Below are 21,767 nucleotides of genomic sequence, written 5' to 3'. Positions count from 1 at the left end.
GATGTTAGGCTTGCCAGATTAAAAAAATGACCTGAGGGATTATTTCATATAAAAACATCATCTCCTCACAGAACATATTAACTCTTTATACACGTTGATAAATGGAGTGGCTCATAGTCCACATAATGTAAGTTCTAAGGGAAAAAAAGACACCTTTTCAGTCAATAATCCACTCATTCATTCATCAGATTATACTGAATGCTTTTACATTTAAGCACTAAAGGAAACATGTTTATCTTCACTGGCATCCATTACAAAGGAATCAATCATAAGGAATCTATCTCATCTTCCATCTGTACCTTAAATTAATTATATTCATGATGGTTTTTCTTCGTGAAATTTATATATATTTTTAACACATCCCATCTCTTGGAGGTGCACTTTTACCGTTTTCTAGATTTACAAATGTATCTCTTCAAATTTTCCCTATATACATTTAATTTAGAATTAACGTGATGTACCCCGGGCGCCTGGGTAGCGCAGTCGTTAAGCCTCTGCCTTCGACTCGGCGTGATCCCATCATTCCGGAATCGAGTCCCACATTGGGCTCCTCCGCTGGGAGTCTGGTTCTTCCTCTCCCATTCCCCCTCTTTGTGTTCCCTCTCTCGCTGGCTGTCTCTCTGTCACATAAATAAATAAAATCTTAAAGATAATAATAATAAAATAAAGTGATGTACACAAATTTCTCATTTTGAGAATTTTAGAGTAGGAGTTTATTTACTCTGTAAGCATGCCATTCATGTTAAAGGGATTTAAAAAATCTCCCTTGTGAGATGTTTCCTATATTATATTTACTAAAGTACATTACTTGGTCATTCTTTGTACATACCTAATAGCATACAGTCATAAAATGATATCCCCAAAATGTAAAATAGTTGTATTAAACACTCCTAAATTAGTCCATCTGATTTCAAATTTTGTTTTCAAAATATATTCTCATGGTCACTTACTCTAAATAAATTCAACAAGGTGAACTTTAAAAATGTGGACTAGTCAAAAAAAATGTGGGCTAGTCACTAAGTTATTTTTAACTTATATTCAGAAAACGAAAACAAAATAAATGATATAGAATTTTTTATTTATATGTTTTATGTAAAGAAACTGAAAAAGCATTGAGTTTTTTATTATACAATTTGAAACTAAAATAATTCTTTTATTCACAGAGGTGTTTGTGCAAAAATATTTTGCACCAAAATAATTATATATTCTCATTTATTTTTTAAAACCTATCCTTTGAGACATACATTCCATGTTAGTATCCAAAATTTATTTTAATTTTACTCTAAAATTTTTTGTGGATGACTGTTGAAATACTAAATTAAACTCCTTATCAATTCACTTTTTCAGTTTTGAAATTGATTTAAGTATCATTTTAACATACAGAATAACCTGAGAGATTAAAAACTTTGAATTTCCTGAATTTATTTTTTAACTCTCAAGTCATAGGAAAGTGTAAGGAAATGATTGTAATTATATTATTGTCATTTACATATATATATGATATTCATAATAAACAGAGTTTACAGAGTGGTTACTTTAGAGCTTGTTTTTTTTTTTTCTTTGCAACATCTTTGCTTGTTATTGTCCATGTAATTGTCCTACAAACAGTCTCAAAAACTATATTTTCTATCTTAAAACATTCTTCCTTAAATCCAAACTCCCCAGTGAAGTGTTTTCTGCTTTCCCTCTATTAGCGTCTACTTTGAATGACTCATCTACTCTTGGAATTCATCAGTTCTAGACTCTAATCACTCTTCAAGCCACTCTTTTCTGCTTCAAACACTCCTAAAGCTTCTCTTTAGCTATTCAGCAAGATGTACCATTTTTTGTTTGTTTTCCTTTTAATTGACAAATGGTATGAGAAACCAAATTGGGCCCTAAGGGTGCATGTTAGTTTTGGTGATAGATAAATTACTGATGATATTGGTGTGGCCTCTTTTGGTGACAAGTTAAGAAAGATATCTATTTTCATGTTCATTTGTTAACATTGATTTCTCTAATTAAATACAACTCACTATGGAACTCTACTTTCCTGGTACCATGAGTGTTGTCAACTACTAAATCTTTGTACTATACGACTCTGATTGTCATAATCCTGTCTAATCTCTTTAAACATTTGAAAAATTAACTAGCTTCAACAATTAGTTTTATATTTTAATGCAATAAATAATACATTGGTAAACAATGTTTTGCACCAAATTTTCCAAATTCCAATTTGTTTCTTTAGGATAGACTTTCAGACATGAGTTCAGTAGATAAAATGGTGTGAAATCTGTAATGCTCCTGAGATATATTTTCTAATTTCTAAATTTTCTAAAATATCATTTCAATTATTTTGCTGGTATGAGAAACAGTTCATGACAAGAAGTCATGGATTAAGAACTTGGAGGTTGTAGGACGTAAGTGCATATATTTGAGAGACTTAAGAGGTAGACTTGACTATAAATGAAGCTTGAATATGTATGTAAGGTAAACATTGAAGGGGGATTCCTTATTCAAGTGTCAGTTTTTGAGTGGGTAGTGGTTTCATTCAGTGAGAGAAAGAACAATGATGAAGAGGAACGAGCAATAAAAAAGAATGGTTTCTATGTGAGACAGGGACTTTGAAATGCCTCTTGGAAAGTAGATCTATAGATAAAGAAAGAGAAGAATATGGACTGCTGAGAATCCTTTGTGATGCTTTGGTATATAGACATTAAGTGAAGCCATAAAATCTGCAGATATTATCGCACATATAGAGTGAGCAAAGCATTTCTGAAGAATGGAACTCTAGTATTTAAGGAAGAGGACAATAAAATGAAATAGAGATTTTGAGTTGAAAGAGGAACCTGAAAGTGTGTAGAACTTTGCAAGCCAAAAAAAAAGAACTTTTAAAAAGGGAATTGCAATTATAATGAAGACAACAATGTGTTATACCACTATAAAGTTAATTTCAAAAAAGAAAGAAAAGAATTTATTGAATTTTGTTAAAGAAATAAAGGGGATCCCTTTTGACCTCGATGGATTGGTTGCATTGTAGTATTGGGGGGGGAGATTGCATTTTGCAGATTGCATTTTTCTGTAGATTGGATGAGAAAAATTTGGAGAGAATGAATGGATATTTATTCCATTTCTCTGAGAGTTACTTTTTTTATGTTGTGCCTCTTGAATTAATCCTCTAATAATCCTTTTTATTCTATTTTCTATACCCATGCCTTGCTTTTCTACTTTCTTAAAGATTTTTCTTCAAATTTATCTTTCAAAATTTCCTCCTACACACACCTTTTAAAAAATAGCCAGGAATTACAATTCCTGTTCTCTAAATACTCTTGTTAAAAGCAAGCTATACTTCTTTCATTGGGTAAGTATCTTCTTTTATTTATCTAAGGAGCTTTTGGTTTTCTTCCTTTCTTCTTCTGTTGTTGTTGTTGTTGTTGTTGTTGTTGTTTTTGTTCTCTACCACTCCTGGCATTTGTTTTTGCTTCTTTTCAGTTATATTTTTATGCTTTGTATTTGTTTTGGACTTTTCCTTTCAACTGGCATCTTTCCCCAAAAGGAACCTCATGTATATATAAGAATAAGGAACATAAAAATTGTTTAGGAAGTCTTTTTGTGTGAGTCTGGAATGGAGACTGAATACTGTCAGAATTCATTAGATATTTTTCTGGCAATGACCAAGGTGATTGATTTAGAGATCCCCAAATATTATAGTTTTTCTCTTGCGGATATATATTTCTCTACTAAAGAAAGCTGATAGGTAGACAGGTAGGTAGAGAAAGAGAGAGAGAGAAAGGGAGGGAGACTTCAACTTACAAGTTGATAGAAATCAACTTTTCAATATTTAGATGTGACAATGGGCCTATACAGTAATGGCTTTATCCTTCTGATATCTCTGAAGTAACTTAGGTCCTATGACGACTTATACACATTTCTACTCCTGTCTCCTACCAGATCCTGACATTTCATATAATAGAAACTGTACACATCAGCCTTGGGTGTGTTAACCTTAAATCATTTGTAATCTTTAGGAAATATTTCCCATTCCCAGTTGCTGTGAGTTGAAAAGAGCTCTTTCCTGAATGATTTAAACAGTATTCATGTTGGCAGTTACTCCTTTTATTTTTATTCTTGTAGCAATGGGGACTTACTAGTGATTCTGTTCTGCACTTTAGGAAGAGATTAATTAGAATTTTCCAAAGAAATCTGGGATTAGAAATATTTAAATAAATGCCATGTTTTTATGATATAAAAATAACTACCTTTATTGAACATTTGATATGCTTCAGGTGCAGCTTGTTATTTTTATGTGACTTATCACAACAATACCTAGAAGTTAGGTATGTTATCTCATTTGCAGTTGGAGAAACTCATCTGAGAGTGTTTAAGTACTCTGACTGGTGTCATGAAGCTATAATATAATAGAGTCACAAATCTTTACATTTTATACAGATTCTCCTTAATGGTCAGCATTAATTTAATATTAATATTAAATGAAGATTTAACTAAGTAATATAATTAGGAAAAAGAACCAGATAGAAATTATACAGTTCATTTGAGTTAATTCCTATTCTCAATCTGTATTACTTATAAGAACCATCTATTGTAGATATAATTTGGCAACCAGAAAGTTACTGTTGCATGATCAGGACATAAAGTAAAAGTCTATCTAAGAACCCATGCAAAGCAGGATAGGTGGAAGGTATGGACTTGAAATATTCAAAATGGCCATGTTGATATGGACTTGAAATATTCAAAATGGCCATGTTGTCCTCTTCCACCTTGCAGAGCAGTCTCCAGATAAGTGACTCCCTTGTAGTCTCCTGTAGGTAACACAGAGTGTACCCAAGACCATCAGCTGAGCTGTGGCAAAATATGAAAAATTCTATTTATATTGATGTTTTACCTCATACTCTTATATTTCCATTTTGAGTATGTTTTTATGAAATATACTTATAGTGGTAAAAGTTGTGGAAGTAAATGATTAGTATATAAATACGCATTACAATATTGGAGTTTACCCTAAGCATTTTTTTCATAGGAGAATAAATGTGAAAATTTGGAAACCACTGCTATAGAAATAAGCCCTGGCCAGTATCTACCCATATATTTCTTTTCCAAAATCGCATCCATATTCTGGAAAATGGTTCCTGCAGCGTTGAGGGTACCAGCTCTGGGGAAAGTAATCTGCTTGGATTTAACTCCAGCCTGACAAATTACATAGCCAAGTAAATTTAGTTAACTTCTGTGTGCTTACTGTCTGCATTTATGAAATATCAGTAATAATGGAGCATATACCATAGACCTGTTGTAAAATAAATCAGTTAAAGAATGGCATACTCTGTATAGTAATAATCATGAAGTAAGCTCCCAATATATGTTAGACATGATGGTTGTGGTGGTGGTGTTATCCTTGGACTATTTGTCTTAGAATCACCTTAGAACTTGTTAAAATCACCTAAATAGTGAATCAGAATCTGTGGAATATGGAATCTACATTTTACTTACTGCTTTTCAGTTAATTCTAATGTGAATAAGGTAAGTCATTTCCTAGAAATTGAGGGACTGAGTCAACCAAGTTATTGTTTATTTACACTTATGTAAAGAACAAGGAATTCTCTTCATGCATAATAAAAATTTTAAAGTAGAAGAATGTAACCACCTCCAGCATAAAATAATAGTTTTGTCATGTTTGTTTGTGTTTTAAAATAATAATTATTGCTACAGTTGTCAAATAACATGCTTTTGCATGGCATCTAAAATGCTTTAATATTTTAACCAGTTCATGTGAATTGGGTACTACGTGATTCTATGATACTATGTTATAAATGTTTTAAATTTTGCATTGAGTCTACACACACACACACACACAAACACACACACACACACACATGCACACACAAAATAGAGTGTATGACTTTAACTTTTTTTCCACTCACTAAGATTTAGGTTTTTAAAAAATCATGTTTACATTATGCCTTTTTCAATACAAAATTATATTTTCCACACCATTTGGCAGTGGTGCTTACTAAGTATTGCTTTTTTTTTTTTTTTTTTTTTTTTTTTTTTTTTTTAAAATTTTTTTTTTTTTTTTTTTTTTTTTTTTTTTTTTATAAAGATTTTATTTATTTATTTGACAGAGAGAGAGACAGCCAGTGAGAGAGGGAACACAAGCAGGGGGAGTGGGAGAGGAAGAAGCAGGCTCCCAGTGGAGGAGCCTGATGTGGGGCTCGATCCCAGAACGCCGGGATCACGCCCTGAGCCGAAGGCAGACGCCCAACGACTGAGCCACCCAGGCGCCCCACTAAGTATTGCTTTTGATGGTAGAATACATTTATAGCTATTATAGTTATAAAGAATATGTACTGAAAGCAATTGATAATTGTAGAAAAGAGCGTTTAGATGATATATTTGACTAGGTATTATGCAGCTACTAATACAACATCAGCAAAAAAAAATGTCAAATAGAGTGCAACTGTGTATTTACTGTAGTAAACAGTAGCTAAAAAGATTTTCAACAAGTGAAAAACAGAATAATATATGCATAATGGAAAATTGAAGACCAAATAAATAATTTTGTAATAAGTTCGTGGGACAGTGGAATGCATTGTTGCTAAGTAGATAAATATCTTTCCTCTTCTTGTTTCTATGGTGATACATAAATTCAGTTTGTCAGATATCACTTATGTGATGAGAATAATGAACTGATACGGTTTCATATTTATCCAAACAATGTTTTTGGGTAAGATGCTTCACTTTGCCATGATTGTGGAAATTCTCACTCCTTACATACATGGTAACTGGTGATTTTGTCAAACTTCCATGATTATTTCCTGGATCAAGAAATCTCCAAAAGTGAGGTGCCTGGGTGGCTCAGTCAGTTAAGTATCTGATTCTTGATTTTGGCTGAGCTCATGATCTCAGAGTCATGGGATTGAGCTCCACGTCAGTCTCCATGCTTAGTGGGGAGTCTGCTTGAGATTCTCTCTCCCTCTCCCTCTTCCTTTGCCCCTCCCCTGCCACACTCTAAGGTAAATAAATAAATCCTTTTAAAAGAAAAAAAAAAGAGATATCCAAAAGTGTACCTTATTCATCATTCTTTGAAGTTTTTACTTTCCTAAATTTGTTTTTTTAGTTATTTTTACCATTGAAAGTCATTACCTATTGGTTTTACACTCTCTGAAAGCTGTGAATTCATTAGGATTAAACTGATAATAAAGGAAATTTGTGATATATATTATATTTTCTAATTGGTGAATCAGTGGTATATCTACATGAATTATAATTTAGTCTTCAACCTGTACAGAATTCACACACACACAGACACACACACACAGCCTGAGCCTTGGAATAAATGAAGTTTTCTTTCTACTTGTTTATTTTTTAAATTTTATTTATTTATTTGAGAGAGAGAGAGCATGAGCAGTGGGGTAGAGGGAGAAGGAGGCTCCCTGCTGAATAGGGAGCCAACATGGTGCTCAATCACGACCTGAGCCGAAGGCAGATGCCCAACAGACTGAGCCACCCAGGTGCCCCTTTCTATTTGTTTAGACACAATTTTTGTTCATGTGTGTAATGCAGCTTTGATTACTTCTAGTCGTTAAAGTTAAAAATGAATCAGATTCAACTAATTATAAAAATAAAATATACTTGGGATCAATTAAAAGTAAATCTACTCTCATAAAATATAATACAGTGATCCAAATCATGACAATTCCTCAACTCAATTTATATAGATATAATATCCTAATGCCAAAAAGATAGTGTAGGAAAGAAATAGTAGAATAATTTTGCACATGATACTAGCTGAAAATCATCATATGCTATATAGTCTATATTATATATCTTATAGTTTATATTCTATTTAATATACTATTTACAACATATACCATAGATAATATATAATATATAAAATATATAGATTATACTTTATATATAATGTATTAAGTTTTTATTATGTATTATATACATCCAAAGTGGTGTGTATACATTAGGAATGCAAGCATGTCTCAATCTTATTGAATCTATTCACTCTATTCTGTACCTTATCAGACCAAATGAAAAGAATTAAATCATATGGTAATTTCAATTCATAGTCTTAATTTTAAATAAACACATATTTATAACAAAAACTTTATTTTTAAAAAATTTTTTAAAGATTTATATATGTATGTATGTATTTATTTGAGAGAGAGAGAGCATGTGAGTGGGAGAAGGGGCAGAGACTCCTCAAGCATACTCCCCTGCTGATCGCGGAGCCCAGCGATGTGGGCCTGGATCTCAAGACCCTGAGATAATGACCTGAGCTGAAATCAAGGGTCAGAAGCTTTAACCAACTGAGCCACCCAGACACCTTAAGAAAAACTCATTAAAATTGGAAATGTTCACTAAAAGCCTCTCCATGTGAAAATGGGGGGAAAGTGAGAATTTTGGAATTTTATGTGTGTGTATATGTATTTTATGTGTGTATATGTGTGGATATGCATATGTATATATGCATACATGTAATGAACTTTTAAATTACTTGTTACTTGGTGTTGTGAGTAAGAGAGCTCTTGGCTATTGCCCACTGCATCCTGTGTGCACTTGACTTTCCAAAGTTTCCTCTGTGGCACTCAACTCAAACATGTGGTTAAAGGCTCTGGATTTGAAATTGGGGGTAGAAATCTACAGGACTGAACATACAAGTGTCCATCCATAATAATTCAACTAATTTTTCCTGAACTAAAATAAGTTGAATTGCATCCATCAGTCAGGTAATTATTAGGAAGTTAGGGTAACAGTTGGGTTAGTGGGCAGGAGAAGGAAGAAGTCAGTGCAGTTGGAGGTTAGGTATATCTATGTTTTAATCTTTAGAATATCAACATTAAAATATACCAAAAGGTTAGTATTTGAAATCACAAGGAAAAATTAAACTCAGTATGAAAGATTTTAAGTATTTGCTTTAAAATTCATGAAGGAGGTGCCTCGGTGGCCCAGTCAGGTAAGTGTCCAACTCTTGATTTCAGCTCAGGTCATGATCTCAACGTTGTCAGATCAAGCCCTGTGTGAGTGAGCTTTGTGCTCAATGGGAAGTCTCCCTCTGTCTGTCTCTCCTTCTCCCTCTGCCCCCACCCCCCGCTCATGTACTCTCTCTCTCAAATAAATAAATAAAATCTTTAAAAAATAAAAATAAATAATAGTGAGCAGGTGGCCAGATAATTAATTCAGTACCTAAAATTGTGCAGCAAATATCCTAGAAAAATCAAGACCGGGTTGAACTAGAGAAACTAAGGCTTGACATATGCACAGGAAGGAGTAGCTGGATTATACAGGCTATGGAGGTTTGTCCCCTATTTAACTACCCTTAATATCTTAACTTGGAAATGGCTTAACTTGGACTGTTGTCTGGAATAGTGTTTTTGAAATTAATATGCAAATGTATTTGTCCCTGGGCACATCATATTTCTCCCCAACTCTGACCCTATTCAACTTCTTGTATTCTTTCAGGTTAGGTATTTTTATCTCTTTTATTACTCTGACAAGACTTTATTCCAGTTATTATCTATAGCTGGCCTTTGTGACTCCTTTTTTCTCATTAGTTTATATAAGCTCACTTTGATCTTCTTTCTTCTCTTTTTAAATGGAGGTTAATAATTAGTATCTTACACAATTACAAAGAAAACTAACAAGAGAAAACATGAAGTACATTTTATGTTCAGGAATATAATTTGGGGTTTTATTAGGGTGCTAGGCTATGTAGCCAAGTAACTATCCACTTCTCAGTAACCTCAAACCAGAAATATTCAATGAAAGTCATGAGGGTACAATACTGAGTTCCATACAGTTGCCAGTGCCCTAAGGTTGGTTGAGGCTCTACTGTCTCACAGCTAGAATATCTGATTGCCAAAAGAAGGGAGTGATAAAGACAAGGCATTTTACGGCTCCATTTCTGAAGTGAAAGCCATCAATTCCTTATAAATGGTTAGGAAACTAATCACATGACCCTGAGAAATTGTAGGAATAATATTGATAAACAGCAGTATGTCTCCCACAGTGGTTAAAAGATGTTAGTTATTTTTATTACTCTTTGATGTCTCCTCCCTGCCATTTCAATTTACTAATCATCCAGAGGTTAGGGATGGATTATGAAATCCTAAGGAATTAAAGGTAAGTTTTTCTTAGAGCAGTGGGGTGAAAAGGAAGACCATGGTAACAATGGCAGTTCTGAAAATGGAATCACCAAGTACTCACTTAGAATCTTTGCCTGTAAGTTCTGCAAGTAGCCACCTCAGTATTTCCAAACCTACCTTTGACATTCCTACACAATCTGTTGCAGTCCAGTCGGCCATCATGTTTTGTCCGTGCTGTTTCTGTGTAATTTATTGGTTCTCTTACTTGTACTACGTCACATTAGTCTGAGTGCTGGGATACATCAGCACCTTGCATTGAGTGATAAACATTCATGGGCCCAAGGCAGTAGGTCCAGAGAAACAAAATGTCAAGGTCTGGAATTGCAGATGTTTTTAAGCACTGATTATAAGATTTAAAATATTTAATTAAAAGCTAACATAATATTAAATTATTAAAACTGATAAGTAAATATATGTATGTATATATATGTATACATATATATATATATATATATAATTAAATATAAAGGCAGACATGAAGGTGGGAATTAACATAATAGACAATACAGATTTCCCAAGATATTTCAGCTGAAACAGTTCAACAACCCAAAATTGCCCAGCATTAACATACTTGCTTTTGTGTTTAAGTAAGTGGACAAGATTTTAAATAGGTTTACACAAATATACAGTACCTTTTTTTTGGAATGAATATTGAGGCAGTGTGTGTAATATTAAAAAATTAGACTTGAAGGTATAGTCTGTAACTTGTTACCAACTACCAAGGCTACTGCTGTAACAGTCATTATAAAGGGACTTATGGGATAAAAGAGGAGTGTTAATACACATTTCAAAGCCCCCATTTTTTTTTCTTTTGTAAGTATATAACTCCTTGAATTTAGAGAGAAAAGAATCTCTAAATACTTCCCTGTAATAATTTAACCACTCACAGCCCCAAGAGCTGCATTTTACTATTTGTTTCACACTAAAGTTTTATAAAATTTGCTTGCTTCACACATTTGGACTTGATATCAGAAGTTAGACGTACTTATTTAAATGGAGAACAAACTGAGGGTTGCTGGAGGGGAGGTGGTTAGGGTATGGACTAGATGGGGGATGGGTATTAAGGAGGGCACTTGTAATTTGCACTGGGTGTTATTGTAAGTGATGAATCTCTAAGTTCTACTCCTGAAACCAATACTACACTATATGTTAACTAACTAGAATTTAAACAAAAACTTAAAAAAATAAATTGATGAAGAGAAATGTTTTATTTTTAAATAGCATTTTAGAAACCGTGATTTTGAGAGTTTTCCTTTTTCCACTTAGCTTTAGAGCTTCCTGACCATTGCAAATTATTAGTCTTTTGATATATCATTTTGACCAAGCCACTCACGGTTTTCTAAAGATGGAGACATTATATTAATTGCCATCTGTTTTTCTCTATGAGAAGCTGGCTTTAGTTGAGCTTAGTTTTAGCTTTCCACAAGCCTTACAGAATACATTATATTTTTATAAGTTTTCACAGATGGAATAATTATCTTTATGTAACCAAGAAGAGGTCATAGAAAAGGCAATTCATAATTAGATTCAGTTACAAACTGTATAAATGCATAGATTATTTTTTTCATCCCTTAAGTCATAATTAGTCTTCTTTGAAAACATAATAGTTCTGAGTCACACTGGGATCATTTTCAGCCTATATATGTCCATGCAACATCACATATTATTTCAAGCATGACAATATTTATTTGTCAGAGTCACATAGCCATGCTTAGAAAGAAAAATGACATTCAAATCATTTGAAAATACATGTAGAACACATGCATTCGGAGCCATATATCCTACACTGTTTGCAGTAGTCATTTATAAAGTCTTTTTTAACGTGTGTGTGTTGTTTGGAGAAATAATAGTAGCTGAATATTTCAAAGTTTAGAAATAAATCATTAGATCTTTCCCATGCACTTATAGATAGCTTTTTTTGTGTAGTTAAAAACACTTACATAACATTAATGTTTGTCGGACAGTATCTAGACATATTAACTCATTTAATCAAGATAACTCCATGGGATAGGCACTAGTGTTAAACTCATATTTCAAATGAGATGAGTAGGTACTCAGAGGTTAAACCTTTGTCAAGTCATATAGCAGTGGGTGGCAAGGCTGGTGTAGTCATTCACCCCTCACACCACCAAGCTGCCTGTGCAACATTTCATCTCAAAAAATTTGGGAGAACAACCCCAGAGGCAGTCAGTGGTAATCTCTTGATCTTCACTATGGTACTAAACAAACTTTTCTTTCGTAAAATAGTTTAATAATTTATTATATAATCATGTGTAGACATGTATTAAACATTAACACGTAACACACATGAGGAAAATTTTAATTCATTTATAATTTCTCGATGCAGACACAATTGCTGTCTGCATTTGAGGGTATAGTCTTTCAGGCCTTCTTTTCTGCACATGTCAACATATTTTTTCCTAAATTAATGGAATAATTTTCTTTGTATTTATTTCTTTCACCTAACAAAGTGTTACAACCGTATTTCCATATCATTAAGTAACTTTAGAGCACCACATTTAATGGTCGAATAACATTATGTTAATATGAATTTTGTAATTTGTTTTTATTTACTTGTCTCCTTGTTAACTGTGAGACCAGTTTTCTGTATCTCTCCAAATGAATAGATTTAAAGTATTCAGGGAATTCCCGGTGTTTTTAAATTATGCAGTAAAACAAAAATCATGGATAAATATAGGTGGGTTTACCTCCTAGAATAATGAAGTGATATTAGAATACTTCCGTAGATACTGGAAGTAAAGTATTGCTTTATTTTTGGTGTTGTGGTTTTTTTTTTGCTTTATTTTTTTCTATGTTATGTATTTTCACAAGAACATTAAGAGGAAAAGATTTCGTTAAAGAAAATGTTTTACAGGTTTGACTGCAATCACACAAGAAAAATAAATGTAAGAAATAGTGTGTGGACATGCAAGGGCAAAATTAAAATCATTACTAATATGGCAAAGATAAAATGAAGTCTTATACAGATTAATTGCATCGGCAACGTATAATGAAGGATACAGTCCAAAAGTGTTTTAGCTGAATCTTCAGTACAGAGGCATATAGTGATTTAGCTTAGAAATAACAAGAAATCACATTTTGGTAAGTTGTGGAGGGCGGAAAAAAGTGGGATACCAGATTTTTTAAAGTGATATTTTGCCAATGGGTATTTCATCAACTGGGATCTGTCTTTTCTTGTTGGGAATATTTTCACATTCGGGCTCAATTTTGTCAAGGCGCTTATCACTGAAAACAGTGCTCCTTAATCCACAAAGTCCTCTCCACCAGCCCAGGGATGAAATGGCACTTGTCGCTCCCCATGGTAGGGCATCACACAAATAGTGAATAGGGAAGGCTGTAATGCCAAAGGGCTTGAGAAGCTCTTACACAGGCGCTCGGACCTTACATTAGCTGTAGCACAATGCTTTTACTTGTGCCAATAAATATGTAAAATATATGTTTAACGAGAGTTTATTAATGGGACAAAGAAAGATGTTTTACATTCTACATCTACAGAGAAAGAGTGGGCACATGGTTTATTATAAATTTTGGTCCAGAAATATCACTTCTTCTCACTTATGTATGCAAGCTCTATGCACACACATTTCTTTCTATATTTCCTATTAGCGGTTCTGAGAAAGCCATTTAAAAGCCTTCGTGTATGGTGTCACTCTGAGGCTGCCAAGTTTCACTTGATTTTTAAAAAGATCACAAATAGGATTAAGTCTCTATATTTATCCCATCCACATTTTCCTAGCTTCAACTTTTATCTCCCTCTGCACAGACACCAGATCCATCATTCTGACTTACACTTTTTTTTTTTTTTTTTTTTTTTTTTTTACCTCAAGGATCTTTAGAACAAGGGGGAAAATGGTGTTCTAAAAGGAGATACTAGAAAACATTTTATTATGTCTAGTTTCAAGACTGGTCCAGAAGTTCAAATGCAATTTCTATATATTTAGTCAATTTAAATAAGGTGAACTATCAGTGGCAGATGCCATGCACTTTGTTAGATATCTACACGTTTTCATTCTTCAGTAAAGCACAGTGAATACTCCATGCCCTTAAGATTAGATTTCCAGTCTTACTTCCACTGGTAAATAATTATTTGTTACTGGACAGGTCACTTACAACGTCTTAATGCAAATTTATTCATATGTGAATGTAATACATTAGAGAAAATTCAATTTTAATACTAAAATTATATGATCCTATTTAAACAATGTGTTGATACATTTTATAATAGTATTATTCAAATATTAATAGTATTTTGTAATCTTGTGTTAATAGCAATGCCACTTAATTTTATACATTATATATTTTGAAATAATATATTTTCAAGATATGTAATGAAATATAATTCACTCTACATTTTGTTTAATATTTATAAATATGGGGGCGCCTGGGTGGCACAGCCGTTAAGTGTCTGCCTTTGGCTCAGGGCGTGATCCCAGTGTTATGGGATCGAGCCCCACGTCAGGCTCCTCAGCTATGAGTCTGCTTCTTCCTCTCCCACTCCCCCTGCTTGTGTTCCCTCTCTCACTGGCTTTCTCTCTATCAAATAAATAAAATCTTTAAATATATATATATATATATATATATTTATAAATATGCCTAGTACGGCAATGAGATTAAATCTAACATGAGACACAGTATTAGTGTTTTTCCATATTGAACTATTATGCAGGTTTTCATCTGTACATTCACCTGACTGGAGAATATAACCAGGACTGGAGATAGAGGGCGGAAATGCCACTGCTTGTTTCTCTAGGGCCCATTTCAGACAGACTAATTGATAGCATTTTTCCTTATTAGCCCAGACTGTGCCTGAATATTTCTCAGCCTGGCACTGCTGACAGCTATCAACACTCTTCAATCAGAAGTGGACCATTATTTGAAACATTTTGCCTTCCCCTGAAATGTATGACCATTATAGACAATTTGGCATCTAGAAGAGTAAACAAAGCCATAATATTTCATAATTCAGACATCCTACTGCTACCATTTCACTCTGGTATTTTTATATTGAGGTTCAAATGAAAGGGTACTCCTTTCTGTTTCGTTATGATTTAGGATTGTAAAATAGTGATAGTTTAACTTCTAATTTTAAATTTAATTGTAAAATAATTCAATCATATGCTTTATCTGAAAAAAAAATCTAACATATGTTAGAAGAATCACCCGGATTTAATGAGTGCTATTATTTGACATATTTACTTGAGATTGTTTAGAGGGAAAAAATGAGACATATTTCTAAACCTCAATATTTAAACCAGTTTTTCTTCCTACTAGCATGGTAATTAACATAATAAATTTTGTGTATCATTTTTATTTTCCTAGACTTACTTTACAGAATTTATGTATGACAGCAGTCTCATGTCTCAATATCTTATAACTTTGAAACACTTTATAATTGGTATCATATAGTACCCTGATTGGAACTTTATTTTTCTATATATATTTTTCAAATTAACCCAATTTGTATTTGCCTCACAGTGGACAAATTTGAAAGTTTCTCTAGATATAAAGAAGTAAAAAAAAAAAAATAGCTGTCAGTTTATAGATTCAACTTATTTTTAAATATAGTAGATTTGGCCAAACTATTCCTTAAGATGATTGTCCAAATTTTCAATTTCATCAGCATTGTATAGGGGTTCTGTTTTGTTTTGTTTTGTTTTGAATTCTCATCAATAGCTGATATTAAACTATTTAATGATTTTTGTCCACCATATTGATTTTTAAAACACAGAATATATTGTTATTTTTTTCTGGTTTTAATTTATAAATTTAAACACAAGCTAAGAATAAAATAATAGCTATACCAATGCTCATGACCCAATTTCAAGTATTAATTATCAAGCTTTTGCCTTAGTGGTTACCTGAGCTCCTACTGTTTCTGAAATGTTTTTAAAAAAATTCTAGACATCATGTTATTTCCAACACCAACATGCTTCCGAATACATGACCAAAAGTAGGGTACGTTTTTATATAACCACAAAGAAACTTCTATAACTAACAACATCCACAATGTTTTCTGTCATCTCAAGATACTGAATTATCATATTGGATCTTCACAACTTCACAAAAAATGTAAATATAAAAATGGGTTTGTACAAATTAAGTTCTAGACGATGTTCTTATTTTACACTTGCTCTTGTGTGTTTTAAATATCTTTTAATCTAGAACAGCATCTTTGCTAAAGCCCCTCACTTTTTTTCCCAGATGAATGAAAATATCGTAATATAAAGTTGACACAAATGCATTTACCCAACATTATAATTACACGTCACACCACTATTAGTGATAGTTTTCCATATTTATACAAAATAGCTTCCTCATTAAGAAACTGAACTTGTTCTGAATGTTTTCATTATATACTTGCTATCAAAAGGTATATTTTAGCAATTTCTAAACAACAGATATTATTTAAGTGCAGATATTCAACATAAGAATGAAGTTCTTCTGTAATTTTCACCTCATTTGAAGTTCTTCATGGTTTTCATTAAGTAATTATGTAACAAAGAAAACATCTGCTTGAAGGAACACAGAGGCACTACAGTATCCCCATTTATGATAATGTGTTCTTTCATAATTAGGTGTTTTTTAATGACTCTTTCTAAGAAGAGTCAAACACCTAAAATATCTCTCAGTGGTTGTTCAAAAATATGTGGAGAAAATTTCAAAGTAAGATCATATTAAAAATTCCTAACAAAAACAGGGAGTCTGGTTTTTGTTGATTATGTAGTATTAAACTACATTGTAGACCTAACAAAATTATTTTGCCTTAAGAGTCCCAAACAAACAAATCCAGTTTGGTTATATGGAGGTGCTGGGTCAGTGTAGTAAATGTAAAGCTATTCAATTTCCTATGAGGTTGAGAATTACCAGTCATTTCAAAGAGAGTTCGTATGATCAGTATCAGTTAAGTGGAAAGTTTTACATGTAAAAATCAGTAGTTGAAGTTTCTCTTTTAATATTTTGATAATAGAAGATATCTTTTATATCCATCTTATATATTATAAACAGCCATTTTTACCTAGGCACTATATTTTTGTATTTATTTTCTAAAAATAGCATCATCTCTTTGTTAAGATGAAAAACATTTCTTTTCATATCTTTCATAATATAAAATGGTAAATATCTTGCATGGACTTTCTATTCACAAGTATTTTATAACATCAGTATAACTGATTATTAAATCCCCCAGGTTTCAAACTGAATTGTCATTTTGTCTATTTAATACTAGATAAAATACTGTAACTTGGGAAATTGGATTAGGAAATTTACTGCTATTTAGAAAATATCACATTTACCGCACTGGCTTGACTGTTGAGTTTTACTGAGATAGAATGGAAGATGTAAGCAGGTTAAATTAAAGAAAAAAAAATCCACCTCAATGTCAGCTGTCACTCAAGGAGATTGCAAGACCGACTTTTCAACATCCGGGCAGATTTATGGCTACAGCTTAAAATGGACAGTTCTTGAGTAGAAGTTTCTAATTATAGCATTCAAATTATTGCTGAGCTACAAAATATAACTAGCTTAACTGGAAGATAAATTAAATGTATATTGTTCCATTTTTATGAATGCAAAAGATATGAGCAGACACTTTTCCAATGGAGACATACAAATGGCTAACAGACACATGAAAAAATGTTCAAAATCATTAGCCATCAGGGAAATTCAAATCAAAACCACACTGAGATACCACCTTACGCCAGTTAGAATGGCAAAAATAGACAAGGCAAGAAACAACAATTATTGGAGAGGATGTGGAGAAAGGGGATCCCTCCTACATTGTTGGTGAGAATGCAAGTTGGTACAGCCACTCTGGAAAACAGTGTGAAGGTCCCTTAAAAAGTTAAAAATTGAGCTACCCTATGATCCAGCCATTGCACTACTGGGTGTTTACCCCAAAGATACAGACGTAGTGAAGAGGAAGGGCCGTAGGCACCCCAATGTTCATAGCAGCATTGTCCACAATAGCTAAATCATGGAAGGTGCTGAGATGCCCTTCAACGGATGACTGGATTAAGAAGCTGTGGTCCATATATACAATGGAATATTACTCAGCTATCAGAAAGAACGAATTCTCAACATTTGCTGCAACATGGACGGCACTGGAGGAGATAATGCTAAGTGAAATAAGTCAAGCCGAGAAAGACAATTATCATATGATTTCTCTCATCTATGAAACATAAGAACTAGGATGATCGGTAGGGGAAGAAAGGGATAAAGAAAGGGGGGGTAATCAGAAGGGGGAATGAAACATGAGAGACTATGGACTATGAGAAACAAACTGGGGGCCTCAGAGGGGAGGGGGGTGGGGGAATGGGATAGACTGGTGATGGGTAGTAAGGAGGGCACGTATTACATGGTGCACTGGGTGTGATACGCAACTAATGAATCATCGAACTTTACATCGTATCCGGGGATGTACTGTATGGTGACTAACATAATATAATAAAAAATCATTAAAAAAAAAAGTTGTACCCTTACTTCAGCAATTATGTGAGAAAATGTTATTTTTAAATGCAAAATTTTGTTTTGTTTCTTGTTCTTTAGGAATATGAAAGATACCTAATACTTAAAAAGATTATAAAGGAACATACAGTTTTTGTTTGCAACTACGCGTTCCTCTGAAGAATACCAGTTGGATTCAAAAGAGCAGAATGATTTGTTGCTTATTTCTACCTTTTATGTTGGGGATTCCTCTGCTATGGCCTTGCTTTACAGCAATAGAAATCTCTACAACAGAGAAAGTTAAGCACCCAGCGGGTTCTCATCTCAGAGTGAAGCGTGGTTGGATGTGGAACCAGTTTTTTGTACCAGAGGAAATGAATAAGACTAATTATCACATTGGCCAGGTACTGATTTTATGAAAGTGTTACAGGAAGTAACATTATATAAATCTAAATGGATGGGTTAAAGAACTTTTAAGGCATTTGATGAAATATGCATTTTCTCAGTGGAACCCTTAGAAAGCTTCAGACATCAGCCTAATTAATTGTTTCAGATTTTCAAGCACCTAAAATATTTGCAAAACTTGAAGAAGAATCGCTCTGATTTTCAAATATCACTTTTGTCTCCCATATGAAAATACTGCCCTCATTTATCAACATCTGGAAATTTGATGGTTATTTTTAGTAATGGATCAAAGCAACCACACTGAGAATAATAACGTTTACCAACAGTATTTAGCCTGATTTTCTATTATGCTCAGTAGGTGTTGATTTACCCATCATTAATTTTTCATGAAGCAGATTAATACCAAACCCTTTTACAGCTAAGTAGCTTCAAGAGCCTACACACTTTATTTGATTATGAAGTATAAAGAACAATTATTTTTATTTTCTCATAAGAATATATATTTTAAAATCCTTAATGAGATAGAACATTCCTTATTTATGTTTTTGGTTTTTATTATTACTCAATTTTCTTTAAACAGAGGTATTTACAATACCATGTCCTTTTCTGTATGGATCTTTCTCTAGATGAATGAACCGAAAAAGTTTAACCGCTAATTAACTGGCACTAAAATTTAATTGGGCCCAAAGGGTGAAGCACTCAAAATTCATTAACTCCCTTTTCCTAGCCCTTTCAGGAGAGCTGCAGTGTTAACATGATGTCCAGGTTCCGAAGCAGTTCATCTATCCCATCCAGCAAATGTATATGTATATATTCAACCAAAGGCTCAGGTTAGGATCTTAGGCAAACAGATTTCAAACATTTGTGTATGTTTACTTGCCAGCTTTGAGTCACATTTCACATCTCTTTATTCTCTAAGATGACTGCAGGTAAATCAGAGGCAGGATGGCACAAATGAAGTCCATAGTTAAGTGTCTGCTAGTTAACTGAGTCTCTGTAGCCACATTTGCAGTGAACTCCACAGAGCACCACATGCTCTCCCATCAATGAGCGGGGTGACGGACTAACAGAGGTTGGTGACTTCTAGTGAATAAGGCTCTACAGGGAAGTGCATCAGTACAATCAGAGCAGAGACTACCTCCCCGGCTGACTGTCACATTTTCTAGTTTTTGTTTTTGTGCTCCGGGCACACCTCCTGTTGCCTCCTATCACATTGTGATTGGTTTTGCCTATTTTTTTTTCATTCTGTAAAAATACTTACAAGAATATTCTAACAGATGTTTTCCCCTGAAACAATGTCATTAGTCTTAAATAACGTATAGATAACCGGTTTAAAAGAGAGTAATAATGAATATTTAGGTGTTGTAGTTAAAGAGCTGGTAAAAATAAATGTAGCTGATGTGTCCAGATGACTTTCTTTTTGAATATTTGTTAACAGAGATTAAGTTTGGAAAGCACAATTAAGTAAAAAATTAAAGGCATATTGATTTGCCAAATCAATAGTAACTGCCTAATTGAAAATAATGTTTTTGAATAGAAATACAGAAAATATCATAATGCAGAATTCATGAAATTAAAATGTGTTAATTTATGCATTTTGTGACATTGAGGCTGATGTTCTAAAAAATAAGTAAATATATGTATATATGTATGTATATATATATATATATATTTTTTTTTTTTTACTTAAATCTGGGTCCTGAAAAAGATCAAGCTCACTGATCCATGAAAATTATACTGTACATATATACTTGGAATACATTTATTTAATTAAATTTGATTTATCATCATTCTAATATTGAATCAAATTTTCTTTTTTTTCCTTTTTTTTTTATAAGATTTTATTTATGTATTTGACAGAGATAGAGACAGCCAGCGAGAGAGGGAACACAAGCAGGGGGAGTGGGAGAAGAAGAAGCAGGCTCATAGTGGAGGAGCCTGATGTGGGGCTCGATCCCATAACGCCGGGATCAAGCTCTGAGCCAAAGGCAGACGCTTAACTGCTGTGCCACCCAGGCGACCCTGAATCAAATTTTCAAACTGTATTGAAATGATATTTGAAAAACATAACCATACCTTACTTTCATTTGATATACTTATTGGAAAGGACATTTCTTATTAGTAAGTCATGGAAACTTCCTTTTTAGCTTATGAGTAATGAAGAGCTATCAAATTAAAAGAGCTATAGCTCTTTTATTATCTCTTTATTATTATTCCCAATCTGTTTCTTTCAATGAATAGCAGTGTTATTCAACACATTATTAAAATTAGTTGTTTTAGATATCTTCAGATATTCTACCCAATCACAGAGAAATGTATTAACTAGGCCATTGTACCTTAAGCTATCAGAAATGTTATGAATTTGTTTAAGATTGTATTTCTTTGGTTAGCTTTGTAAGTTTTCAGAGAAGCTCTTACCTGTTGTCTAAATCATAAACCTATACAAACACCATGACTCTGTGAAAGTTTTAAAAATTTTCAGTCTCTCTTTCTCTGTATAAATGATTATATCAATAATACATATCTCACAATGTTATGAGGATTAATTGAGAAATCATATATAAAGCAACTTGTAGATTTTATGACATGTTATAAATGCCAACAAGGATGGCTGAGGCTCTCATTATCTTCTCAACATGCTCCCTTATTTCCCTGTTAATATTTTCATATTTCCTTTGTATTTTTAGACTAGAGATAGAACATTACTGTTTATTATCTTCCTATCTGTTTCTAGGTCCCAATCTAATACAA

At 33.0% G+C, this 21,767-nt stretch overlaps 1 protein-coding gene and 1 long non-coding RNA gene across 2 annotated transcripts in view; one reads left to right on the top strand and one right to left on the bottom strand.

Moving 5' to 3' along the window:
• Window positions 1-21,767, top strand: part of CDH19 (cadherin 19) — a 93,716-nt gene that overhangs the window by 4,577 nt on the left and 67,372 nt on the right. The window contains exon 2 of the mRNA XM_002922054.4: window positions 18,714-19,015. Coding sequence (XP_002922100.1) covers window positions 18,821-19,015 — 195 coding nt within the window. The 5' untranslated portion in view covers window positions 18,714-18,820. The remainder of the gene's footprint in view (window positions 1-18,713; window positions 19,016-21,767) is intronic.
• Window positions 564-21,767, bottom strand: part of LOC117796062 — a 42,187-nt gene continuing 20,983 nt past the window's right edge. The window contains exon 3 of the long non-coding RNA XR_004620404.1: window positions 564-620. This is a non-coding gene — a long non-coding RNA (uncharacterized LOC117796062). The remainder of the gene's footprint in view (window positions 621-21,767) is intronic.

Source organism: Ailuropoda melanoleuca, chromosome 14 (assembly GCF_002007445.2).
Source record: "Ailuropoda melanoleuca isolate Jingjing chromosome 14, ASM200744v2, whole genome shotgun sequence".
Lineage (NCBI taxonomy): Eukaryota > Metazoa > Chordata > Mammalia > Carnivora > Ursidae > Ailuropoda > Ailuropoda melanoleuca.
This window is presented reverse-complemented; position numbering and strand designations above follow the sequence as displayed.